The sequence below is a fragment of the Phacochoerus africanus genome, chromosome 14 (genome assembly GCF_016906955.1).
Source record: "Phacochoerus africanus isolate WHEZ1 chromosome 14, ROS_Pafr_v1, whole genome shotgun sequence".
Classification (NCBI taxonomy): domain Eukaryota; kingdom Metazoa; phylum Chordata; class Mammalia; order Artiodactyla; family Suidae; genus Phacochoerus; species Phacochoerus africanus.
The window spans coordinates 25,389,444-25,416,620 of record NC_062557.1 but is presented as its reverse complement, the minus strand read 5'-3'; the positions used below and the strand labels follow the sequence as shown (position 1 = coordinate 25,416,620).

The 27,177-nt window shown below is 50.9% G+C and overlaps 1 protein-coding gene across 2 annotated transcripts in view; it reads right to left on the bottom strand.

The window, feature by feature from the left end:
• The window catches only part of IGF2BP1 (insulin like growth factor 2 mRNA binding protein 1), a 46,553-nt gene that overhangs the window by 2,981 nt on the left and 16,395 nt on the right, over positions 1-27,177 (bottom strand). The window contains exons 3-13 of one of the 2 annotated variants that reach the window (XM_047757785.1): positions 14,819-14,869; positions 14,262-14,313; positions 9,157-9,220; positions 7,528-7,809; positions 6,290-6,424; positions 4,651-4,773; positions 3,841-3,976; positions 2,420-2,542; positions 1,962-2,081; positions 1,108-1,182; positions 158-289 (exon numbers count right to left, since the gene is read on the bottom strand). In XM_047757785.1, coding sequence (XP_047613741.1) covers positions 158-289; positions 1,108-1,182; positions 1,962-2,081; positions 2,420-2,542; positions 3,841-3,976; positions 4,651-4,773; positions 6,290-6,424; positions 7,528-7,809; positions 9,157-9,220; positions 14,262-14,313; positions 14,819-14,869 — 1,293 coding nt within the window. The remainder of the gene's footprint in view (positions 1-157; positions 290-1,107; positions 1,183-1,961; positions 2,082-2,419; positions 2,543-3,840; positions 3,977-4,650; positions 4,774-6,289; positions 6,425-7,527; positions 7,810-9,156; positions 9,221-14,261; positions 14,314-14,818; positions 14,870-27,177) is intronic. The other variant, XM_047757786.1, reaches the window with a different exon arrangement.

The window sequence follows — 27,177 nt, the reverse complement described above, 5'->3', positions numbered from 1 at the left end:
GACGAGCGAGAGGTTGGTCATGAGCGGGTAGAAGCTGGAGGAGTTGGGAGCTGGGCAGATTGGAAGTACTCAGGCTGGACGGGGTGGGGAGCAGAAGGCCAGCTGCTGGGTTGGGGGACTCATGTGCAGAGCTTTCGACCGGGCCCTCACGGCTCACCGTTTTGCCACCTTTGCCAATGACCCGGCCGGCTGCCGATGCTGGCACCCGGATGTGGGTCTCCAGTTTCACTTCCTCCTTGGGACCAAAGAAGTTCTCCTCCTTGAGTTTTCCATAAATTCTTCCCTGAGCCTGAGAAGAGAGCATGGTTGCATCAGTGTGCCATATGGGTACCAAAGGGGGAGCCCCCCAAGCCCCGCTCCTTCTTCCCCCCTCCCCTGGGTTGGGGGGATCACCATCCGGGCCAGGTCCACAGGACTGACCTGGCAACACTCCTGCTCCCTTACAACACTGGGGGGGCCTGGGCAAAGTAACTGAATACGGAACTCCTCAGAGGAATATGGTACCTAAGCTACAAACCAGACCCACAGGGTCTGTGCTGCTTGCATGGCCGTGGACAGGCAGCAGCCTGGAGTGGCAGCTGGTGGAGTCACTCAGAGGGCAGGCTGTTGGTCACTCCACACCGCCTAGACAGCTGTCCCCGTTCTCCATCTCTGCCTAGGTCAAAATTAGCTATCTCTTAGCTCCTTGGCTGTCTGCCCAGAAGTTCAAGAACCTCGGCATGCAGACACACACAGAGGAGAGAGTGGCTTTCCTTCATCACTAACTATGGCAGAGTGTAAGGAAGACGCTCTCGGACCGCCTGTTTGCCCTTGGGCCTCCTCGACTCTCAGGAAATGACCAGGGAAGGCAAAGTCACGGAGGGTCAAGGACCCGGCATTGCCACAGCTGTGGCACAGGTCGCAGCTGTGGCTCCAGTTCAATCCCCAGCCTGGGAACTTCCCTACGTCGTGCGGCCGGTGGCAGGGAATGTAAGTTTGATCCCCAGGGGAGAGCAGCCCTGCAGCCCTGTATTTTGAAGGGAAGCTTTAAAATGTGAGGCAGACTTGTGCTCCCATCCAAACTCGAGTCCCCTGGATCCTACATGAAAAAACAATAGAGATCAGAACCTTGAATTGGGCCTCTGGGGGTCCAGTGATGATGACCATACGCACTTTGGAGTCGGGCGTTTCGGGAGGAGCAATCTGCAAAGCCAACACGGGTCAAAGAGGCGCCCTCCGTCCCGCCTCCTCCAGACCCCTCCCCCCACCCCCGGCCCCCACGACTGCCTCCACGTCCCCCATCTGAGGGTGCGGGCAGTGGAGAACAGACCCTGAAGCCCAAGGTGACCGCCCACACGCCCGCACTCCTGAGGGCACAGCTGCCTTCCTCTCCTGACATTTTCTAGGTAGGGCCTCCCCGTCCAGACCCCACCTCCCTCCAGCCCCCAGGAGGTTTCAGTGGCATCCTGTCGAGGGGGCACAAACCTAGGACCCGGCTGGGGGCGGAGGGTAGTGACCTCCCAGAGCCCGTCTTCACCAGAGAACATGCACTGCCTTTGACTAAAACCTTTCTGACACTGAAAACCCAGGAGCTGACACGTGCGAAATTTAACAAAGCATCTGTTCACTGTGACAGGTCCTCCCTGGCCCGGGAAGGTGGAAAGACAGCTAACATTTACTGAGCAACCACTGTGCCGAGGGCTCTGGCCGCGCTATTTCAGTAGCAGCAAGGCTACTGTGCTAATGAAGAAACTAAGGCTCAGGTCCTAGAGCTTGGAAGCTAAGATGTGAACCCAAGTCAGTCTTGAATGAACTTCAGCTTTTTATGCTGCAACATTACCTCCTCTCTTAGCCTGAAAGCCCTGGAAGACCTTCTAGCCACAGAGGACCAAGGGAGGTCAAGTGCAAAGGGGACCAGACCCTCACAGGGGAAGCCTGCACACTGGCCAAGGAGGGAGCTGGAAGGAGACGGAGCAGGTCACCTTGATGGAGGCGCTGGCGAAACGTGAAAGCTGTTTGATGTGCTGCCCCTTCTTGCCGATGATGGCGCCCACTGCCTGGGCAGGAATGAACACCTGCACCATCTCCTGCTCTGGAGCCTGCTGCCAAGACAGGGCACGTTATTAACGCGGGTCAAGGGGAACAGCCCCATAGCCCCTCTGCGGCCCTGCCCTGCATCCCTCAAGGAGGAACGGGTGCAGGCACGCGGCGGCCACCCTGGGCTACAAGCTCTTTGGCTCTCTCTATAAATGAAGAAGTCAGGCAAGACGGCCAAAGAGGCTGCTGTTCACAGGGCTGACGCTCTAAATGGTTGACGCCAGTGGCCGGGAGCCCTTCCCTCTCCCTGCAAATCCCCAAGCATCGAGCTCCCACAAGGAGCTGGATTTTAGGAGAAGCCACAGACAGTTCGGGGTCCCCTGTAATAAGAGCCTGCACCTACCATAAAGGAACTATAGGGAGCAGCTCCGGTGACACTGCTGGGAGGCGGTGGGACTGCACTGGAGGAGGCTGGAAAGAGACCTACAGCAGCCAAGTTCAAGCCGGGGATGAGATGAGACTGCAGCTGGAGGAGGAAGGTGAGGAGAAAGAGGTTAGCTCATTCCGACGGGGTCTGGTGGCCCTGGCTCAACAGAAGGTGAGTGCCACCAGGGAAAAATGGGTCAAAACAGGAGAATTACATGCCTTTGGCCCAAACCTGCCTGGCCTTCTGGTTTTCACACACACATGTACACTGAGGGTTCACAATGGACTAAGAACCAGCAGTGCAGACCCTCACAGTCTTTCCTCTCTAGCTGTTTACTCTGTTGAGACAAAGACAGACCCTGACTTCACTCCCCTTTAAGAACCAGATGGAGGAGATCCTCACTGGCCTAGTAGTTAAGGATCTGGCATTGTCACTGCTGTGGTTTGGGTCACTACTACGGCATGGGTTAGATCCCCGGCCCAGGAATTTCTGCATGTTATGGGTGTATCCAAAAAAATAAAAACCAAGCAATTTTCATTATAAATTAATTAAAATAAATAAAAACCAGGAGTTCCAGTCTTGGCTCAGTGATTAACAAACCCAACTACTATCCATGAGGACGTGGGGTTCCATCCCTGGCTCAGTGGGTTAAGGATCCAGTGTTGCTATAAGCTGGTCGCCAACATGGCTCAGATCCTGTGCTGCTGTGGCTGTGGTGTCAGCTGGCAGCTACAGCTCTAATTCAACCCCTGGCCTGGGAACCTCCATAGGCTGCGGGTGCGACCCTAAAAAGACAAATTAATTAATGAATATAAGAACCAGATGAAAACGATGGACTTCATCCCCACTAAAGTGCACATTAACACAAATTTTACAGAAGGATCACAGACCTCAAAGTCTGAGACTGGACACCACCCCCTCCGCCCCGCACCCCAGAAATCAAGTGAAGAATCCCTATTAATTTAATTAATTAATTAATTAATTAATTTCACCTTTTTGCTATTTCTTGGGCCGCTCCCACGGCATATGGAGGTTCCCAGGTTAGGGGTTGAATCGGAGCTGTAGCCACTGGCCTATGCCAGAGCCACAGCAACTCGGGATCCGAGCCGCGTCTGCAACCTACACCACAGCTCACAGCAACGCTGGATCGTTAACCCACTGAGCAACAGCAGGGATCGAACCCGCAACCTCATGGTTCCTAGTTGGATTCATTAACCACTGCACCACGAAGGGAACTCCCTATTAATTTAATTTAAAAAGGATTCTGATGAATCGAGGGCCAAAAGCAAAGTCAATCCCCAAGGCCACACTGCATGTGACCGCCCACCCCATGTGGAGACCTACTTCTGCCACAGTTCAGGCTCAGAAAAGGCCAAGCAGAGATGCCCAACACTCACACTCATGGCAGCCACGTCGTTCTCGTAAGCTTCCCGAACTTTCTTCATGATCTCCTGCTCGGCCCTGCAGCAGTTCTCGATGGCCCCCTTCACAGTGATGGTCCTCTCGGGGTTGTAGAGGGTGAGGTCCTGCAGCCTGGGGCAGGGAGCAGAGCAGCGGTCAACCTTCCAGGACCAGGAAAAGGCCCTGTCACAGCAGCACCATGTCTGCAGGCTGCCTGCATTCTGGGCAATTAAACAGCCCTCTGTCTCTGACAAACCAAAGGCCAGGGATTCCCTGCAGGGCATGAGGGGACTCAGCACGGACTGGTCAAGCAAAGAGCATGCTCATGACTGGAAGCTTCCCTGGCAGTGCCAGGCCATCCACTCCCTGTGCCCTTTGGGAACCACACAGTGGCTCTGACAAAATCAAGAGGCCCAGCACACACAGGTAGGCCAGTCTACCTGCTCAGGCCATCCCACAGAGCACGTGCTCAAGGCTCAGGAAAGGATCTGGGCCTGTCCCTTTCCGTGGCCCGGCAGACACGCCCCCAACCCCAAAACCCTGGCTCCTGGCTGCGGGTTCTCCCTTCCAGAAGCAGAACAAGAGAGACCAGACGCGGGAGCAGAAGCCTGAAGCGGCAGCACCCTAGCGACAGCCCTCCGGGCCTTAGAATGCCCTTTACCGCTCCTGTAATTGCTGTTCTTTGATAAGCAGAAACGGCCTCCGACTTTAGGGGCAAGTGTTAAGGGTCCAAAAGGAGATACCGCCCCCCGCCCCAGGCGGCCAGGCCTCCCACTTGCGCAGGGAGACGAGGGAGAGCGCCTTACGAGGAGATGGTGATTTTCGTCTCTGTGTCCTGCTCCACCTTCTTCAGGTTGCGTCCCTCCTTGCCAATGAGACGCCCCACAAAATTATTATGGGCCAGGATCTTGAGGGGAACCTCGTCAGCCCTGGGGAAGAAGTGAGAGACAAGAGTCCCTTAAGGGGTGGGCCTCGGCCGACAGGGGCTTCCTGGACACTTCGGAGGACAAAGTCAGGCTTGCAAAGAAAACTGGCAGCTCAGAGGTTTGTTTAGGGACAGAGAAATGGGGAACGGGGACAGATGCCCAAGGGCACCAGGTCAATAAAGGTGATGGAGTTTCCGCTGTGGCCCAAGGGGATCAGGGGCATCTCTGGAGTACTGGGACGCAGGTTTGATCCCCCGCCTGTCTGGCGTTGCTGCAGCTTCAGCTCGGACCTGATCCCTGGCCCGGGAACTCCAGATGCTGCAGGGGCAACCAAAAGTAATTTCAAAAATAAAGGCAATGGATAGGTTCCTTTCTTAACTGTGGCAAGTCTTACAAGTACATCACATTAAAACTCACCCAGGACCTCCCCGTCGTGGCTCAGTGGTAACTTGAGTCCAACTAGGATCCATGAGGATGAGGGTTTGATCCCTGGCCCTGCTCAGTGGACTAAGGATCCAGGGTTGTCATGAGCTGTGGTGCAGGTCACAAACGCAGCTCAGATCCCACGTTGCTATAGCTGGGGCGTAAGCCAGCAGCTGCAGCTCTGATTCAACTCCTAGCCTGGGAATTTCCATATGCTGCAGGTGCAGACCTAAAAGACAAAAAAAGGAAAAAAAAAAAAAAACCTCATCCAATTGTGGAGTTCCTGTGTGGCTCAGCAGCTTAAGGACCTGGCACTGCCCCTGCAGTGGCTTGGGTTGCTGCTACTGTGCACATTCAAACTCTAGCTCAGGAACATGGCGCAGGCACGTCCAGGAAAAAAAAAAGAACCACCTCATCCAATTGTCTCCTTTCAAACAGGCACGCTACTGAATTCCACGCAGCTATTAAAGAGCGGCTGAGTCTACCTGACCAAATCTATGCATTTTATGAGTACTGGTGCACGACGGTAAGAAAAATGCAAACGATAGAGCAGTACGTTCACTATGATCCTACTTGTGCTAAAACACAGTCACACATATACACAAGTGTACACCCTTGCGAGTGCACAGAACTGCTGGGGTGTAACAAGCTATTTATGGAATAAGAGGATTCACTTCTCGGTTTTTAATCTTTTTGTGCAACCTGTGTCTCTTCATCTCTGTATTCTTGCATTAAAAAAGTTTGTGAAAGGAGTTCCCGTCGTGGCGCAGTGGTTAACAAATCCGACTAGGAACCATGAGGTTGAGGGTTCGATCCCTGACCTTGCTCAGTGGTTTAAGGATGCGGCGTTGCCGTGAGCTGTGGTGTAGGTCGCAGATGTGGCTCGGATCCCGCATTGCTGTGGCTGGGGTGTAGGCCGGCGGCTACAGCTCCGATTCGACCCCTAGCCTGGGAACCTCCATATGCCGCGGGTGCGGCCCTAGAAAAGGCAAAAAGACAAAATAAATAAATAAAATAAAATACAAATAAAAAAAGTTTGTGACAGAGCTGAGAGAAGGTGGCAGTCCCCACATTCCCGGAGAAGCTGAGGCCTTACGTTTTGGTGTCCTTTGCCTCCTTGTGCATAATCTCCAAGATCATCTTACAGGCAGATGAGCAGCCCTCAGGGGTTGAGTGGACACTGATGGCCTTCTCCGCAGCGCCCGCATTCTCCTTCCTGTGCACGTCGATCCTGAGGACCAGAGCACACGTGGTCAGCTGTCCCCCGGGGAAACTCCTCAGCAAACGCGACAGCCCCGCTCGCCTTGGAACAGGGCCAAGTGCAGAACTGAGATGCACACAGACAGGGCCAGCCTGTTGCTATGGCTTCTGTTTCAGTCAAGAGGTGGTGGCTGAGAGTGATGGCCTCTACCATGGGAACACAAGGTTGGGGATCCACAGCCCACAGCTCTATAAAGCTGCTGAATTCTGGATTTCGCCCTTGAAACAACAATAAGGGGGAAGGCACCCTGTCCCATATTAAAAGGAAACAAAAGGTTTGCACTATGAGTAAGGACACAGCGCAACCTGTTCTTTGCCAAAAGTACACACTGGTCAGCTGTAAAAATCAAGAGCAGAGGGTGGTTGTGGTGGAATGGGAGACGGGTCGGAACTACGGCCTTACTCAGGACCCTCACTGGCCGGTCCTGTTGCCACCAATACGCTGAAATCACTGAGCACTGAGGAATGATGTGGCAAGACTAGGTTCATTTGATGAGTCTTTTTTACGAGAAATAGAACCCTTCTTACTAAAGACAGTGTGTGGCCCAGCCACTGCCACCAAATGGCACAAGCCTGGTACCTCCCCATCTACCTGCCTCTCTCTAGGGGGCTGCGATGGGAAACAGGGACCCCTGACTAAAAAGACAACAGAGGAGTTCCCGTCGTGGCGCAGTGGAAACGAAGCTGACTAGCATCCATGAGGATGCAGATTCTACCCCTGGCCTCGCTCGGTGGGTTAAGGATACAGCGCTGCTGTGAGCTGTAGTGGAGGTCACAGATGCGGCTCGGATCCTGCGATGCTGCGGCTGTGGTGCAGGCTGGAGGCTACAGCTCAATTCAGCCCCTAGCCTGGGACCATCCATATGCCGTGGGTGCGGCCCTAAAAAGACCAAAGGTAAAAGAGAGAGAGAGAGAGAGAAGAGAATACGTTTCAGGCAACATTTCCTGAGAGGTGAAGTTGAGGTGAAGTTGACTGGAGGCCCCTCAGTGTGCTTCCAGGAGTGGCCTCGCCTCCCGGGTACCAACCACACCCTTTCCTGGCCCCACTCCATTGCCCCTGCAGCCAGGACTCACTTGGACTGGGTCTGTTTCGTGATGTTGCGGATGGTGGCTCCCTCCTTGCCAATGATGGCACCCACATACTGGGTGGGCACCAGGAGCCGCAGGGGGATGTCCACTTGCTGCTGCTTGGCCGGGGCTCCGGCCGCCACGGGGGAGCCCTGGCGGGGCTGACCCCGAGAGCCGAAGCCTCCTCGGCGCCCGTTCTCTGGCCCCTGGGCTATCTGCTCGTCGGGAATGTAGGAGACCTTCAAGGCGTGGTTCTCCAGCTGGTGGCCATTCAGCTTCATGATGGCCCTGAAGACAGAGGGACAATCTGCCGGTCAGTCCAATCCACGCCAATGGCACCAAATGCCCTCCATGTGTAAAGCGCTCCGCGGGGTCACAACGCGGAACACACCAGAAAAAATGGGAGATGACCACCTTCCCACCACTCCCACCTCCCACCCTCCATCTCCCAGTTTAAATGGAAGCTTCCAGTTCAAATAAGGTGTTAGGACACAAATAAGTCATTTCTATTGAATCTGGGGATGGGCGGGTTAATTTTTGCCACAAATACCTAGGATTCACCAGAGAATCATGTGAGTCATGATAAATGAGTCGTAAGTAAGATAAATGAGGAACAAAGAGAACAGACCAGAAACAGAGATTTGTTGTCTCTCTACCTACTGCATCTGGTACCTTCCATGTGTAAGCAAACTTCATGGGAAAAGTGAGTGGTGGAGACGGAATGGCTTGCTCGCTGCTTGGAAGCAGGAGTTTGAGTGTATCTGGGGTGTCTGCGAAGGAGACTGAGGACCCCTGTGCAGAGGGAACGAGCATCATCCATTCCCAAGGCTGATGCCGGTTGGAGATGTTAACAAGGCAGTCATATGTAGTGGGAAGTGAGTTAGTGTCGACTCAAAGCCAGGCTAAGACCAGAAACTGGCCACAGGGACCTCCAGAAAATGCTGGGCCCAACAGGCATCTCCAAGAAAAGTAAATGGTTTGAGGAAGTGGCGCAATTCTACACTAGGTTGGAGGAAATAAATGGGATAGAGGCAACGTGCTGAAGGAATGAGAAAGCCATTAAAAGCAAAGTGTGGCAAAAGGCCTGTAACAGGATATACACGGGAACCTAAAATGTACGAGTCTGTCAGTACCTGTGAGTGGAGAAGTGTAATTGCTCAATCAAATGGCTAATGAGCCAGAAACTGTGGGTGTGAGGGATCTAAAAGGATCCTAAGAAAGCATAAGGTGGACTTGCCACCCCTGTGATAAAATGTCTGCCCCCCCATCACAGTCTTTAGGTGTCGCAGTTCCTCCATATTGCCACTAGATGGCGAAATCAACACAGCAAAGGACCCTATAGTTCTCTGGCAACCAGGGACCCAAGGAACCAACGTTTTCACCTAGGATTTCCCATTTTCTCCTAAGGAAGTCCTAGGGTCCTGCTCTTCAATGTACTTGCTATTAATCCTGGGGAGTTCGGAACTTTTGGGACCACCAGAACTAAAAGACATGAGTCTGAGTCGAGTTGGCTACAACAAATCCAAGGCTAAATGGGAACTCCTGCTTGCCTGGACCCTACCCCTGTCCAAGCAGGGGCACCTGGCTCCCGACCCCCACAAAGACCCTACCAGCCCCTCTTTTGGGTCCACTCACTGCCTGGTCTGTTCCCGGTTGGAATAGGTGACATTCACCACTGCCGTCTCACTCTCAGTGTTCACTGGGGGAGCAAAACAGAGGTCAAGGTTAGAGCAGTGAGATCTGGAGATGGCACCAATGATGTTTCTTTAGCGCCTTTGCCTGTTATGTGGTCAAGAAGGAAATACTTGAATGTCAAAGTGGAACATTTCCCCTCTAGGCCCCTTTCACCAGAACCCCTGGAAAATTCAAATTAGCCTAGCATTTTCTTTTTTATGCCATCCTTTGCTTTCCTTCCCTACCAGCCCTCAAGAGAGCCAGGCATCCAAAAGGGTGCAGTTAACTTATCAGCCGTTATGCAGCAGGGAGAAAACACACACACATACACATATATCCCAACCCGGAGATAAATTTATTCTTAGAAATTTAAACTAGTTAAAAATAATACACTGATACTACCCAGTCATAAAAAAGAACGGAACAGGAGTTCCGTTGTGGCTCAGCAGGTTAAGAACCTGACTAGTATCCATGAGGATGCAGGTGTCTGATCCCTGGCCTTGCTCAGTGGGTTAAGGATCTGGTGTTGCCGCAAGCTATGGCATAGGTTGCAGGTGCAGCTCAGATCTGGCATTGCTGTGGCTATGGTGTGTAGGCCGGCAGCTGTAGCTCTGATTCGACCCCTATCCTGGGAACCTCCAAATGCCACGAGTGCAGACCTAAAAGCAAAATAAATAAATAAATAAAGACAAACACCATATGATATTGCTTATATGTGGAATCTAAAATGGGCAGAGATGAACCTATCTACAGAATAGAAACAGACTCACAGACATGGAGTAAAGACTTGCGGTTGCCAAGGGGGAGTTGGAGGGAGTGGGATGGACTTGGAGTTTGGGGTCAGTAGATGCAAACTATTACCTTTAGAATGGATAAGCAAGGAGATCCTGCTGTATGACACAGGGAACTATATCTAATCTCCTGTGTTAGAACATGATGGACGATGAGAAAAAGAATGTAAATATGTGTGACTGGGTCACTTTGCTGTACAGGAGAAATTGACACAACACTGTAAATCAATTAAACTTTAATAAAACATTTTTTTTCTTAAGTTACACACTGAGTGACAGCGGGCCAAGAAATGGTCTGTAAGGATATGGCTGAAGAGATTTAAGGAACACTTAAATCCACTTTAGAGTATCCTCAGGGATACACTGATCACAGCCTAGCTGAATGAGCTGACAGGAGAGGCGGGGAAAGGATTTCCCAGCTTTGGGAATGGACATCTGAATTCCAGGTGATCTGGGCACATATGCTTCCCACTCTAAATTAGCAAAAGGACTTCTGTCTTATGCATCAGTGTCTTGTGATTTTAGGGCCCCTGGGTCTGCTCAGCCCTGGAGTGGGGGATGCGGATAGAAATCGAGCCCCTGCCCCCACAACACTGAAGATAATGCACTTGGCTGCAAAACCTCAATGCAGATCACTCTCAGCCTCTTCTGGCTTCATCAGTAGTGCTCTCCCACATCGGTGGAGAGAAAGCTTCTGCAAGAATCATCTACCAATGGAGTTCCCCAACGTGGCGCAGTGGAAACAAATCCGACTAGGAACCATGAGGTTGCAGGTTCGATCCCTGACCTTGCTCAGCTGGTTAAGAATCTGGCGTGACCATGAGCTGTGGTGTAGGTCACAGACGCAGCTCGGATCTGGCACTGCTGCAGCTGTGGCAAAGGCCGGCAGCTGCAGCTCCAATTTGACCCCTGTCCTGGGAACCTCCACGTGCTGTGGGTGCGACCTTAAAATGAAAAAAAAAAAAAGAGAGAGAGAGAGAGAAAAAAAGAATCATCTATTAAGGAAAAATATAGTAGCGAATGAAACCAACGAAACCTCTGTTTTCATGGAGCTTACATTCTAGTAAGAGACGGCAGGAAGTATAATAAGCACATTTTATGCAATGTGAGACAGCCATTAAAAAAAAGAATGAGGGAAAAAAAAAGGGAGTTCCCATCGTGGCTCAGTGGTTAACGAATCTGACTAAGAACCTTGAGGTTTCGGCTTCGATCCCCGGCCTTCCTCAGTGGGTTAAGGATCCAGCATTGCAGTGAGCTGTGGTGTAGGTTGCAGACGCAGCTCGGATCCCACACTGCTGTGGCTGTGGCGTAGGCCGGCAGCTACAGCTCCAATTCCACCCCTAGCCTGGGAACCTCCATATGCCACAAGAGCGGCCCAAGAAATGGCCAAAAAAGACAAAAAAAAAAAGAAAGAAAGAAAGAATGAGGAGTTTCTGTCATGGCTCAGTGTTAACGAAGCGGACTAGTATCCATGAGGACTCGGGTTCAATCCCTGGCCCCGCTCAGCGGGTTAAGGATCTGGCATTGCCATGAGCTGTGGTGTAGGTCACAGACACCGCTTGGATCCTGCGTTGCTGTGGCTGTGGCATAGGCCAGTGGCTACAGCTCTGATTCAACCCCTAACCTGAGATCCTCCATAAGCTGTGAGTGTGGCCCTTAAAAGCCAAAAAACATTAAAAAAAGAATGAAATCCTGCCACTTGCAAGAATGTGGATGGACCCAGATAATGACTGTCTGATGTCACCCTATATTCGGAGTCTAAAAAAATACCGGAGTTCCCCTACAGCTAAGGATCTGGCATTGCCACTTCTGTGGCTTGGGTTCGATCTCTGGCTGAGGAACTTTCACACGCCTTGGGTAAAAATTAATGAAATAAAAATACAAATGAATGTATAACGCAAAACAGAAACAGACACAGAAAGCAACTAGTCCTCACCAAAGCGGGGTGGGGGAAGGGGCATTAGGACTATGGGATTGACAGATAAAAACTACATTTATAAAACAAGCAACAAGGATATACTGTATGTACAGCATAGGGAATTACAGCTGTTATCTTCTAATGACTTTGGAGCGTAATCTGTAAAAACACTGAATCATTACTGCACAACAGAAACTATTAGAAATCAAACTTCAATTAAAAAATAAAAGTCGGGAGTTCCCGTCGTGGCGCAGTGGTTAACGAATCCGACTAGGAACCATGAGGTTGCGGGTTCGGTCCCTGCTCTTGTTCAGTGGGTTAACCATCTGGAGTTGCCGTGAGCTGTGGTGTAGGTCGCAGACGTGGCTCGGATCCCGAGTTGCTGTGGCTCTGGCGTAGGCCGGTGGCTACAGCTCCAATTCAACCCCTAGCCTGGGAACCTCCATACGCCGCGGGAGCGGCCCAAGAAATGGCAAAAAAAAAAAAAAAAAAAGTCATTCTCTCCCCCCCAAAGTGAAAAGGTGGTGAGTGTTACAGCAAAACACAAAGCAGGGTAAAGGAGGTGGTGGCGAGAGGTACAATTTCATAAACAGTGGAGAGAAAGGGCTTTGCTTAGAAAGCAGCGTTTGAGGAGTTCCCGCGGTGGCTCAGCGCAACTGGCATCCATGAGGACGCGGGTTCGGATCCCTGGCCTTACTCAGTGGATTAAGGACCCAGCCTTGCTGTGAGCGGTAGTGTAGGTTGCAGACGGGACTCGAATCCCACGTGGCGGTGGCTGTGGTGGAGGCCAGCAGCTGTAGCTCTGCTTTGACCCTAGCCTGGGAACTTCCATATGCCTCAAGTGTGGCCCTAAGAAGACCAAAAGCAAACAAACAAACAAACAAAAAAACCCAAAAAAACACCCCACACATTTTCTATTCTGTTCTATCTGGGAAGCGGACATGTGTGTTATCCCTCCCTGGTGAGCCTAGGAAGGATTTTAACCAGTGGTGACTCCTTCCGGGCCACCTACTGAGGCTCTCCGTGTGTGTCCAAGCCATTGCTCAGTCTCTGTCGGGGGAGTAACTCAGTGGCCAGTCTAAGCTGTGAGCAGGACTGGACAATGATTATCAGTGCTTCCAGTTGTGATAAAAGGCAAGGCGTGGTGGGATTGAAGCAGGAGAGAACCCGTTTGATTGATTACACACTTCATACCTTCGTGCAGGCAAGTATTTTAATCACTTTTAATGGTTTACATCATGCTCCATTCCACACAGAGTTTGGAAATGAATATTTAAATCTTGTCTAAGAGTCTTTCTGGTCTTTTTTGTTTTTTTGTTTTTTTTTTTTTTTTGCTTTTCGGGGCCGCACCTGAGGCATATGGAAGCACCCAGGCCAGGGATCTAATCAGCTACAGCTGCCGGGCCTACACCACAGCCACAGCCACGTGGGATCCGAGCCATGTCTGTGACCTACACCACAGCTCACAGCAATGTTGGATCTCTGACCCACTGAGTAAGGCCAGGGATTGAACCTGAATCCTCATGGATACTAGTCAGTTTCGTTTCCGCTGTACCGCAACGGGAACTCCTGGTCTAGGTTTCTTAAAAGATCTACAGGCTCAAGCTGTGTTTGTCTACTTCATGACCAAGCTGTACTTTATGTCCAACCAAAATCACTCCAGATTTTATTTTAGTTCATTTCCTTTGAAAAAAATTTATCATCTTAAGCAGTGGAGAAATGATAAAAATAGCAAACTTTTTATCTACAACTTTTATCTACATTCTTTCAGTATTTCTCTTTTCAGTGGGCCCACTCTTGAAAGATTTTGCCTGCCTATCAATATGTATTAATAAATTCTCTGTTTTGGGGGGTTTGTTTTGGTTTGGTTTGGTTGGGTTGCGGGGGGGCACACCTGCAGCATTGAGAAGTTCCAAGGCCAGGGATCGAACCCATGCTGCAGTAGTGACCCGAGCTACAGTTGGGAATAACGCCAGATCCTTAACCCTCTGTGCTGCAGGGGAACTCCACCATTTCCATTCTTTGTGGATTTTATTCCTAAACTCTTGGGACCTTTATTTCTTCCTTGGTTGGCCCCAGGAGCCTGGGGACCCCACGCTGGGAATGAGTGACTTCGTTGCTTTCCTTATGAAACAGAGGAGAAACCTGCTCCAGAGAGAAGCAGCAGAGCTGAGGCCGGGACCACACGTCCCGGTTCACACTGCGGTGTGCCTCCCTCCACACCACGTTTTAGCTGCCTTCTCTTGGTGCTCCAGGAGGTAAACTTGGCAACAGAAATCGAAGCAGGGAGACACCCCCCCTCGCTCCTCCAACACCCACCCCTCCACCGCTGCCCGACCTCCCCTGCCCACTCTTACCTTGCTCGCAGTTCTCTACTGTTCCGTACTGAGCCAGCAGGCTGTCCAGTACCTGGGAGCAGGGAGAAGGGGACACAGCTGCTCTGAGCACCCCAGGAACTCATACAGCCAGCACTGGACACCCCTCATCCCCAAGCACTGGGGCACAGGCGGCGCCTTTGGTGGGGATGGAGCAGCTACCTGCTTGGTTTGCCCTTTCTAGGGGACTCATGCTGGTGGTGACCTGTTGGGGTTTCTTTGCAGAATATACTTTAGCTCAAGAAGACATTTAAGCGCCTTTCTGGAAGCCGGATTGTGCCACGCGGGTCCCTCACTTACCCTCTGTCATTACTAAATTTGGGGTTCAGGGACTGCCCCTCCCACTTCCGTCAGGCCTCTCACCACAGGGACAGAACAAACACAGAAGCCTGAGGTTAGGGCTGAGACCCAGCCAGTCTCCCCTCAGCCGCAAGCCACCAGGACACCTCCCCGTCACCTCTGCCAACGCAGGCTGACCCAGACTCCCTTCCCAGTCTCTGTGATGACCCCACACCACCGAGAATCCCCCGATCACTTACTTCCCATCGCAGCTGGGGTGGAATATTTCGGATCTGTATTTTCCGACTCCTGAAATCAGAGAGAACAGTGTCAGTGACAGCTCTGGGTGCTTTTTAGGGGCCCATGACCGTGTGGGTTTTAATCCTTATCCCAGTCTACCTTCCTGTTTTCTGCTGCTCAACCCCAAAGCCTAGTTGAAGAATGATAATCTTTGGGAGTGAAGATGTGGGGAGGGGGCGCTCGCTTACTGTCAGTGCTACCGCAGATGGGAAGGCCAAATCAGAGGCCCTATAGGCTAGGAAAACCAAAGCCCCCCCTCCCCAGTCCCATCTGCTTTGTGTATCTCTCTTAGTTGCTCACTAGTTCTCTTACTCAGTAACCGTCTATAACCCACTGTGTGACAGGCTCTAAGAATACAAAGCTAGCTACACAAATTATTCCATGAATCATTTATCTGATACCTTTTCAATCGGCACCTACCTCATGCCGGATTTTGTTCTACCTGCTGGGGACATAGTGATAAACAAAGCAAAGTACTGGAGTTCCCGTCATGGCTCAGTGGTTAATGAATCCGACTAGGAACCCTGAGGTTGTGGGTTCGATCCCTGGCCTTGCTCAGGGGGTTAAGGATCCGGCGTTGCCATGAGCTGAGGTGTAGGTTGCAGACTAGGCTCAGATCCCGTGTTGCTGTGGCTCTGGCATAGACTGGTGGCTACAGCTCCAACTTGACCCCTAGCCTGGGAACCTCCATATGCCGAGGGAGCGGCCCAAGAAATGGCAAAATGACAAAAAAAAAAAAAAAAAAAGGGCAAACTACCTGGTCTCAAGGTGCTCACAATTTATTAGGGGAAACATGTATGCAAACAAATTACAGCAGGATAATAGGCAGCAGCTAAACTCCTTTTTTTTCCTTTTGGTACAGATATGGATTTAAACCTGTGCTCCACTCAATAGCACTGATCTTTAAAAAGCTATTTAACGTATTTGAGGCTCAGTTTTCCCGTTTGTAAAACAGGGATAATAGCCATTCACAGGAGGTATAAAGTGATGTTAGATAATATTATCAAGAGCTTAGCAAAGGGCATGGAGTAACCACTTAAAAAGTAGTAACAGACAGGTCTGCGGATAGTGAGATGGAGTGGTTCACACCCCCCCCAACCCCCAGCACCATGACCACCCCTTTCCCTCCTCCCAGTTTACTACCCTTTCTCCTTCCCAAATTTCAAATGCCCCTTAAAAAAATTTTCCCTGAGGAAGGCTTTCAAGGTTCAAGGTTGAATTAATTCCCAGAGCAATTAATTTGTTCACCCCCCAAATCAATGCCCTAATCCCTGAGCTTAAACATTTCAATTGACTTGATTCTCATCGGTCAATTATCACTTACATCCTTGCATATTCCTTGTACACAAACTCTTTAGATCAGGGACGTTGCCCAACAAAATCCTGGCGGCATGAGGGAAAATGAAACTGGGAGGCAAGGAAGTCCAGGTCTAGCCCTTAAACTGCCCCTGACTGGCTGTTCTGACTTCGGGCCCCATATTCCTAGGTCAAGTCCACAGCGGCTCTTGCCAAGCTAGAGGGAAGGGGTGCGGAGAACACATGGGACCGAGGGAAGGGATGCCAAGTTCTCCTTGTAAATGTTCCCATCTTGGCTTCATCCCTGTGACCAAGTGTCTTCAAAAACGGAAGAGTCTTGAAGAGCCCTTCTTGCCCTGCAGCTTTGAAGGTGGAAATGCATTAATGAAATCCCTATCCAGGTTGGAATAGCTTAAGGAGAAAGTAGCACAAGCGCTGGAGAATCTATGTCGATGGCTCTCTGCTTTGGCTGGTTCATGAACCTGATCTAAGTTAGACAAAACTTCCTTAGATCAGGACAAAAGGACAAAGGTGAGAAAACAAGTCCAGTTCCAGGTCCTCAGGTCCCAAACTAGGCCAGCTTCCTGGGATCCAGTTCACTGGCCAAGAGGGAGTCTCAAAGCGTCTGCATGACCCAGCACGTGGGATTTCCCATACAAACACGCTTCGTCATGAAATAGGCAAAGAAAATCCAGGGGTCCTCACACAGAGAAAACCAGACTCCTGGAGAACTGAAGAACACTGTTGGCCAACTGAGAACACCCATCTACCTTCATGCCAGTGACAGGGTCGGCCAAGCAGAGGGAGGACCTCCCTTCAAGCAAACTCTTCCAGAAGGATGGCAGGGACAGCACCCACTGTGGCGGCCTGTCTGGCAGTCCGCACCAGGGAGGGCTGAAAGCAGCCCCCTGCACAAGCTCAGCACCCTTTCAAGGGTGTCCCTTCCTACAATCTCAGGTCAAAGGCCACAAATACCCTCTACCAACGCCCAACTCCCAGTTTTAGGGGCTTTCTTTGCAGGGTAGGGAGGAGCTGGGAGGGGATGGGGAGGTGAAATCAAATCTCAGTTTGGGATGTTAATCCATATCCTGAAAGCCATGGCAGTCTGGAATGTCTGGAATGTTCCAGGAGAAGGAGGGGGAGGAGGGCAGGGACACCCGACCAATGAAAGACATCCTGGCATCCCTCCCCCACCCCTCTAGGGCACACACACCCAATCCTGGGAACCCACGCCAGGCCCCTTCATGCCTCTGAACCTTTCAGCAAAGCCCCCAACCCTGACAAAGACACCACAGAGGCCATGGAGAACCTTTGTCTTTTAAGCCCTTGGCCTGGTTTGTATTAAGTATGGTGCTACCTCCTTTCTTTCAGGCTCAAAGCACATGGGGCCATGTTGGGAACTGTACCTAGTACTCCCCTCCAGGAACCCCTGAGTAACTCATTCACCCTACCCATTTCCGGATGCCCAGTGCCAGCTGGGCCAGGGCAGCATGCCGGGGGCTTGCGCTGAGCGTTTGGGGGATCGGGTGGAAGCTAAAGAGATCCTGCTGACTTCTCTGCTCAGTACCTTAGTTTCCTCCTGTGGAAAATGGGTAGGGCTTTTTTGTGAGGACTCGAAGCACAGCAAATACCCACCATGCCACGGGCTCAGTCCCTGTCCCCAGGAGCCTAATATAGGTAGGTGTCCAGACTAGCATAGGCAGGGCTGACAATGAGCCACTACCTGTGAGAAAACATGGTTAGGCTTCTGCACTGGGAGGAAAATAGTAGGAAACACCACAGCCTAGAGTCCCACCCCGAATCCCCTCCTCCCAGGAATAACCAAAGGGCCTCACGCCAGCACTCCTGGGTCCACTGGCTTCCACGGGGTTAGAGTGGAGCCACTGCAGGTAATCAGGTACCACACTCAAGCAGGACCCTAAACTTCAATACCCATTGTTCAGAAAAGCAAGAGAACTCCCAGAGGTTCCCAAGCCATCTCTCCCCCTCACCCCAGAGCTGATAAACCTGTTGAGGGAAAGGATGAAGCCTCCAGCCCCTGGCAATGAAGGCAATGGTTGCACCAGCCTAACTAACCATTTTTCTGGGATGCCAATATCCTGTGGCTTCTGACCCCCTCTGCCTGCCCTGACCAGCAGGGTAGTTACCAGGCTCTGGGGCAGTGCCCCAGATACACAACGAAAGGGATGCTCCCTCTTTTTTTTTTTTTTTTTCCGGTCTTTTTGCTTTTTCCAGGGCCACTCCCCTGGCACATGGAGGTTCCCAGGCTAGGGGTCAAATCGGAGCTGTAGCCGCCGGCCTATGCCAGAGCCACAGCAACTCGAGATCTGAGCCTCATCTGCGACCTACACCACAGCTCACGGCAACGCCGGATTCTTAACCCACTGAGCAAGGCCAGGGATTGAACCCGCAACCTCAGGGTTCCTAGTCGGATTCCTTAACCACTGAGCCACAACAGGAACTCCGAAGGGATGCTCCTTCTAATGTTGCTGGGGACAAGCAGAGGACGAGGGCCACAGGGACCACGTGACCATTCTTCAGGCCCAGGGGGAGATTCCAGGAGAGACCACAGGGAGACAGCATCCGAGCAACAGCTTAAGGAGTTAAGTGGGACAGTAAGAGACTCAGGAAGCACAGGAGCTGGACACCCGGAAGTATGGCTGGGAGTTATCCCTGGACAGGAAGCTCTCGTCCTTTTCACCCTTTTATTTTTTATTTTTGCTTTTTCTACAGCTGCTCCCAAGGCATATGGAGGTTCCCAGGCTAGGGGTCAAATCAGAGCTACACCTGCTGGCCTACGCCAGAGCCACAGCAACGCCAGATCCGAGCCACATCTGTGACCTACATCACGGCTCACAGCAACGCCGGATCCTTAACCCACTGAGCGAAGCCAGGGATCAGACCTGAAACCTCATGGTTCCTAGTCAGATTCGTTTCCACTGTGCCATGACAGGGAACACTCTTTTCATCTTTTCAAAGACTGTCATTGACTTAGACTGGGTGGGAAGGAAACAGTTCGATTAAGGAAAAACTTAAAAAAAAAAAGGAACCTGGAGTTCCCGTCGTGGCTCAGTGGTTAACGAATCCGACTAGGAACCATGAGGTTGCGGGTTCGGTCCCTGGCCTTGCTCAGTGGGTTAATGATCTGGTGTTGCCGGGAGCTGTGGTGTAGGTTGCAGACGTGGCTCGGATCCCGCGTTGCTGTGGCTCTGGCGTGGGCCGGTGGCTACAGCTCTGATTCGACCCCTAGCCTGGGAACCTCCATATGCCGCGGGAGCGGCCCAAGAAATAGCAACAACAACAACAACAACAAAGACAAAAGACAAAAAAAAAAAAAGGAACCTAACATTTGCGGAGAGCTCACCAGATGCCAGGCTCAGATTCATCACTCCTATAAGCCTCCCATTACCCATGACCACAGTAACCTTGGCTCTGCTGTAACAAGGGCCCTGAGAGGGAGGGGTTGGGACCTACCAAGTCACAAAGGTTCTAAGAGCCAGAACCAGTAGTTGAACCTGAAGTCTGTCTGGTTCCAGGCTCTTCGCACTGTCCCTTGTGCTGCCTTTTGTGTGTGTGTGGGCGGGGGAGTCTTTTGTCCTTTTAAGGGGCGCACCCGAGGCATAAGGAGGCTCTCAGGCTAGGGGTCAAATCAGAGCTACACCTGGTGGCCTACGCCACAGCCACAGCGACGCCAGATCCGAGTCACATCTTCAACCTACACCACAGCTCAGGGCAACGCCAGATCCTTAAGCCACTGAGCAAGGCCAGCGATCAAACCAACATCCTCACGGATACTAACCAGGTTCGTTAACCACTGAGCCACAACGGGAATTCATGTGCTGCCTTTTTGATGGCAGAAAGGAGACAAAAGCTTTGCCAAAACACAGTCAAACTTTGGCATGAGGGAGTTCCTTTGTGTTGTCACTGCTGTGGCTCAGGTTGCTGCTGTGGGGCAGGTTTGGTCCCTCGTCCGTAAACTTGCACAAGTGGTGAGAAAAAAAAAAAAGCTTTTGTCTTGAGTATAAATTTAAAATATTCAAAGTTCACAGAACCTAGTGAACAGTGCACCTGGGTGCTGCTCTCCAGTGAGTCAAAACATCCCACCTATAGTTCCTTAAGATGCATGTTTCCATAGCTGAAAAAGTGATTCTGTGGTTATTGAACACTGATTAAATATTTAATAATGTTGTTAAGGAGTTCCCGTCATGGTGCGGTGGAAACAAATCCGAACTAGGAACCCTGAGGTTACGGGTTCGATCCCTGGCCTCACTCCATGGGTTAAGGATCCAACATTGCCATGTGCTGTAGTGTAGGTCAGCAGCTGTAGCTCCAACATGACCCCTAACCTGAGAACCTCCATATGCCACAGGCGCGGCCCTAAAAAGACAAAAGACTACACACACACACACACACACACACACACATGAATTGTTAATACTTAAAAGTCATATTGGAGTTCCCGTCATGGCTCAGTGGTTAATGAATCTGACTAGAAACCATGAGGTTGAGGGTTCAATCCCTGGCCTCGCTCAGTGGGTTAAGGATCCAGCGTTGCCATGAGCTGTGGTGTAGGTTGCAGATGCGGCTCAGATCCCACATTGCTGCGGCTCGGATCCCACGTTGCTGTGGCTCTGGCACAGGTTGGCAGCTACAGCTCCGATTGTACCCCTAGCCTGGGAACCTCCACATGCCATGGGAGCGACCCTAGAAAAGACCCAAAAAAAAAGTCATATCGATTTTCCTTTTTTGTCTTTTTAGGGCTGCACCTGCAGCATATGGAAGTTCCCAGGCTAGGGATCAAATTGGAGCTACAGCTGTCGACCAAGGCCACAGCCACAACAATGCCAATTCTGAACCATGTCTGCGACCTACTCCAGAGCTCACAGCAATGCCAGATCCTTTAACTGCTGAGCGGGGCCAGGGATCAAACCCTCATCCTCACGAATGCCAGTCAGGTTTGTTACCGCTGAACAGCGAGGAGAACTCCCCATACTGATTTTTAGAACTACATGCTGAGATAATTACAGATAAAATGACATATATAGGATTTGCTTTCAAGTAATCAGGGGAGTTCCTGTTGTGGCTCATTGGGTTATAAACCCGCCTAGTATCCATGAGGATGCAGGTTCTACACCTGGCCTTGCTCAGTGGGTGAGATGTGGCCTAGGTCACAGATTCAGCTCGGATCTGGCATTGCTGTGGCTGTGGTGCAGGCCAACAGCTACAGTATCAATTCAACCCCTAGCCGGAGAAATTCCACATGCCACAAGTGTGGCCCCCCAAAAGCAAAAAGCAAAATAAAAAAAGTAATCAGGAGGGAAATGAATACAGATTGGACATGATTTAGCAATTTTTAAAGCAAGGTGATGGGTTAAGGATCAGTGGGTTAAGAATCTGAATGTGACAGCCCAGGTCACTGCAGAGGTGTGGGTTTGATCCCTGGCCTGAGAACTTTCATATGCTGCAGTTACGGCCATAGAAAGAGAGAGAGAGAAAAAAAGATAATTAAAATGCACCCAATTTTAAAGTCACTTCAGGTTCAAAATTAATGGGTCTAAGGTTTTCCTGTTTTATTATTTTTATAAGCAAAAATCCAGGCCCTGGTGAGCAGCCTGCTGAGCATAGGGAGGATGGACTGAGGTCCAGGAGGAGAGAGAGAAGCAGATGCACAAATGGGACCCTTCTCAGAAAAGGGCCTCTCCAGGAGTTCCCTGGTGGCCTAGAGGTTAAGGATCTGGCTGTTGGCGTCAAGAGGGGGGCCGCTCCCAAGAGGGCAGAATGCACTCTGGGCACAGTCTCCAGGTCTTCAGGAGGACAGCTAAAAAGTGCCCCAGGGAACATTCTTTCTCTAACCCTTTGCAAACCAGCTCCTTCCTCTTTCCACCCCCATTCCCAGAGGGCAGGGCGCCATCTCCGATCATGCAGGCAGCCTCACCCTGCCCTAGAGAAAAGAGTTCCTTTAAAACAGGTGGAGCAAGCCAGTGGTGCGGAGGAAGGAGGCAGCACTAGGTTTTGGAAGTCTTTTCAGGCTTGGTGCCCCAACTCCCAGAGGCCCCTATCAGAGTCAAACCTGGACTTTCATCTCTCCAGAAAACTAGGATTAAGCCAGGATCTCCAGAGTAGACCCTTCACCTCCACCCCTCCCCCAGGCGGTGATTCTCTGCCGAGCAGGCTCAGAGGTCTTGCGAAAATCAGGCCTGCGGCTCTCTGATCGTCACATCAGTGAAATGAGGATTATTAGGATTAGTCCATTTGACTGGATCTTGTGTCCTCAGACAGAGATCAACCCTGTCCATCTACAGTGGCCACAACCACGGCATATGGAAGTTCTGGGGCCAGAGACTGAATCCAAGCCACAGCTGTGGCAATACCAGAACCTCTAACCCAGAGACGGGCTGGGATCAAACCCATGCCTCCACAGCAACCTCAACTGCTTCCAGTCAGACTCTTAACCCGCTGTGCCATGGCGGGAACTCCGTGACACTTTTTTTTTGTCTTTTGTTTTTTTAGGGTCGCACCCACGGCATTATGGAGGCTCCCAGGCTAGGGGTCCAATCAGAGCTGTAGCTGCCGGCCTACACCACAGCCACAGCAACTCGGGATCCGAGCCGCGTCTGTGACCTACACCACACCTCAGGGCAAAGCCAGATCCTTAACCCACTGAGCAAGGCCAGGGATTGAACCCTCAACTTCATTGTTAGTAGTCGGATTCGTTTCCACTGCTCCACAATGGAAATTCCTAACCCTTCTTTTTAAAAGACTTGGTTCCCATTAGGAAACATGATAAAAGGTAAGAACACTTCCCATTGGAAAAAAATGCAAACATTTTGCACACAATTTCAAGATTTTAGGGGTTAATTAAAGCTTTGGAATCCATCCATAGCCCAAAGTTAGGACACCTTCCTGTATATCCAAATATTTATCTCCAATCATGGCCAGGTCCACTCCAGCATCTCCCTAAAAATGTGGCAAGAAACTAGCCCAAGGCAATTAGTAAACCAAGTTTGGGGTTATTATTTGCCCATTTTATTTATTTATTTATTTATTTATTTATTGGTCTTTTTGCTATTTCTTGGGCCGCTCCCAAGGCATATGGAGGTTCCCTGGCTAAGGGTCTCATCGGAGCTGTAGCCACCAGCCTACGTCAGAGCCATAGCAATGCGGGATCCGAGCCACGTCTTCGACCCACACCACAGCTCACGGCAATGCCGGATCCTTAACCCACTGAGTAAGGCCAGGGATTGAACCCGAAAGCACATGGTTCCTAGTCAGATTCGTTAACTACTGAGCCATGATGGGAACTCCGCTTATCCATTCTAAATGTATTGGTTTACCCCCGACTTCCAGTCCACCCCACTCCCGCCCCTCCCCCCCTTGTCAACCACAGGTCTGTTCTCTACGGCTAACACCCGCCCTTTTAATTCTAATCAGCAGTTAATAAGGTCACTACCACTTCAAGGTTTCTGGTGTCCAGCCCTGAGTCATTCTACGTTTTCTTGGCACCTACTATGCCCTGGGCCTATTGTGTGTCCACACTACAGTAGCCACTAGTCTAATCACAGGTGGCTACTGAGCAGTTCAAATGTGGCTACAGCCACTGAATTTTTTATTTAAGTGTTTATATAACTTTTGCGACTGTAAATCTTATTTTTTTTTTTTTTTGCTATTTCTTGGACCGCTTCCGCAGCATATGGAGGTTCCCAGGCTAGGGGTCGAATCAGAGCTATAGCCGCCGGCCTACGCCACAGCCACAGCAACGTGGGATCCGAGCCGCATCTGCAACCGACACTACAGCTCACCGCAACGCCGGATCGTCAAACCACTGAGCAAGGGCAGGGACCGAACCCGCAACCTCATGGTTCCTAGTCGGATTTGCTAACCACTGCGCCACGATGGGAACTCCTGTAAATCTTTTTTTTTTTGGTCTTTTTGCTATTTCTTGGGCCGCTCCCACGGCATATGGAGATTCCCAGGCTAGGTGTCCAATTGGAGCTGTAGCTGCCGGCCTACGCCAGAACCACAGCAACGCGGGATCCGAGCCGCGTCTGCGACCTACATACACCACAGCTCACGGCAACGCCGGATCGCTAACCCACTGAGCAAGGGCAGGGATCGAACCCGCAATCTCATGGTTCCTAGTCGGATTCGTTAACCACTGCGCCACGACGGGAACTCCATTTTTTTTTTCCTGTAAATCTTATAAACTCTAAATACAGATCAAATGTGGGGTTTTTTTTGTCTTTTTTTGGGCAATTTGCCTTTGCTAGGGCCGCTCCCAGGGCATATGGAGATTCCCAGGCTAGGGGTCTAATCAGAGCTGTAGCTGCCAGCCTATGCCAGAGCCACAGCAATGCAGGATCCGAGCCACGTCTGTGACCTACACCACAGCTCACAGCAATGCTGGATCGTTAATCCACTGAGCAAGGCCAGGGATTCAACCAGCAAGTTCATGGTTCCTAGTCGGATTCGTTAACCACTGCGCCACGACGGAAGCTCCATAAATACAGATCAAATGTTTCCAAGGAAAATCTAGTATATGAATTGGGACAGGCGCAACTCAACAGCAGAATAAAATACACACTGGGTTCCTAAGACTTAGTACTCCCTTAAAAATAAACTATGCCTCATTGTTTACACTGACTGCATTTTTTTTTTCTAGGGCCCCACCCGAGGCATATGGAGGAAGGTTCCCAGGCTAGGGGTCTAATCGGAGCTGTAGCCACCAGCCTATGCCAGAGCCACAGCAACTTGGGATCCAAGCCGCATCTGCAGCCTACACCACAGCTCAGGGCAATACCGGATCATCTTAAGCCACTGAGCAAGGCCAGAGACTGAACCCACAACCTCATGGTTCCTAGTTGGATTTGTTAGCCCCTGAGCCACATCAGGAACTCCCATACACTGACTGCATATTAAACTAATAATCTTTTTTTGGTGGTGCTGGCAGCATGCAGACGTTCCCAGGCCCAGGATTGAACTGGTGCCACAGCAGAGACCAAGCACAGCAATGACAACACAGGCGACCACCAGGGAATTGCAAACTAATAATTTTTTTCTTTTTCTTTTTGCAGCTGCACCTGCAGCATAAAGAAGTCCTTGGGCCAGGGGTCGAATTGGAGCTGCATTGGCAGCCTATGACACAGTTTGCAGCCAATGCTGGATCCTTAACCCACTGAGCGAGGCCAGGGATAGAACCCATACCCTCACAAAAACAACGTTGGGTCCTTAACCTGCTGAGCCACAAAAAGAACTCTTGCACTAATAATCTTTTTGTGGGTTTTTTTCGTTTGCTTGTTCTGCTTTTTGGTGGCCGCACCTGCGACATATAGAAGTTCCCCTGGCTAGAGGTTGAATCGGAGCTGCAGCTGCCAGCCTACACCACAGCCACAGCAACTTGGGATCGGCATCTTCATGGATATTAGTCAGGTTCATTACCGCTGAGCCACAACAGGAACTCCCTGAACTAATAATCTTTTGAATCAACTTTTAAAAGAATGTTTCAATTAACCTTTTACATTAATCTCACTTTCTTTTTGTTGTTGTATTTTTAGGGCCGCACCCGCAGCATATGGAGGTTCCCAGGCTAGGGGACTAATCGGAGCTGCAGCTGCCGGCCTACGCCACAGCCACAGCAACATGGGATCTGGGCTGCATCTTCGACCTATACCACAGCTCATGGCAATGCCAGATCCTGAACCCACTGAGCGAGGCCAGGGATCGAACCTGCAACCTCGTGGTTCCTAGTCGGATTTGTTTCCGCTGTGCCACAACAGGAACTCCCCTCTTTTCTTTTTTTACTCTGGCTATTACAAAAGTTACACTCATATATGTGGCTTGCAACACATTTCTATTGAACAGTGCAAGGGCCTGTGCTGCAGTACAGAGCAGGGAGGGGTGAAGAAGCCAGACAAGCCCCCTGTTTTCAGGAGTTTACAGTCCAGCAGGGGACCCCAGTTTGGGCTTTGGACAGGAGAAGGGAAAGGACAAGGTTGTCAGGAAGGTAGGTTGGCCACCACATCCCTTCAGAAGTGACTGAGCCTGTGGACTCCTCAACCAAACTCCCATGCCGCTGACACCAGAGAAGAAGCACCGCCCCCCAGAGCTGGCTCCCATCCCAGTTGGTTTTCCCAGCTGGAAATCACACATAAAAGATGTCCTAACGTGCCAACCTCTGTCCTTTCCACGAGATCACCACTGACCTAGTCCTTCCTCCCCTTGTGCCTGTAGGGTGGAGAGGTGGAAAAAAAATAATTGTCTAGGAAAGCTTCTGAAGGGGGCGGACCTGGCACGCTCCAAGCATGGTAGTAGCTGAGAAAGGGGGCGGGGCCGGGGAGGGGAGGAGGAACTGGCTCAATGCCCAGGGCTCTGTGCCAGGCGGATCCAGAGGCAGGGCAGCCAGACAGGCGGGCTGATGCGCAGGGTAAAGGCTGGAAAGGAAAACACTCATCTACTGGAAGGTGTAGGACCAGGCAAAGCAGATGCTGCCACTGAGGAGAACGTCTCTATAAAGGGACACTGGAAGGCAGGGACACCACTGTGGTCCCGTGGACGTGGTCTTTTAAAAATGTAGGTGGCACATATGCACTGTCCCACACGTGCTCTGACACCCGAACTAATGCTGAGGACAGAAAGGAAAAGCAATTCTCAGGGAGAGACTCTGGAGTGAACCCTACAGCCTCTCCTTTGGAAGGCTCCCAGCCTCCCTAGAGTCAGGGCAGAAGAGGGGGATTCATTAGGCTTCCTACATGACCAAAAACGCACGCACACCTGGCAAGAGGAAGAGTTCCAGTCGAAAATCAGAGTAAATCAGAGTCCTACACGGAGGAAGGAAATCAGGTTTGTACACTGAGGTCTGAGAGGGTCCCAAGGAGTCATCTTCATTTTATAGATGGAGAAACTGAGCCTCAGGAGAAGGAAAGAGACTTGGCAATTTTTGAGGTAGGACTAGAACTCAGCTCTCCTCCCAGGCTGTTTTATGTTCATCTCATCAACCTCACTTCTTTCTCTCTGACAAGAAGTGTTA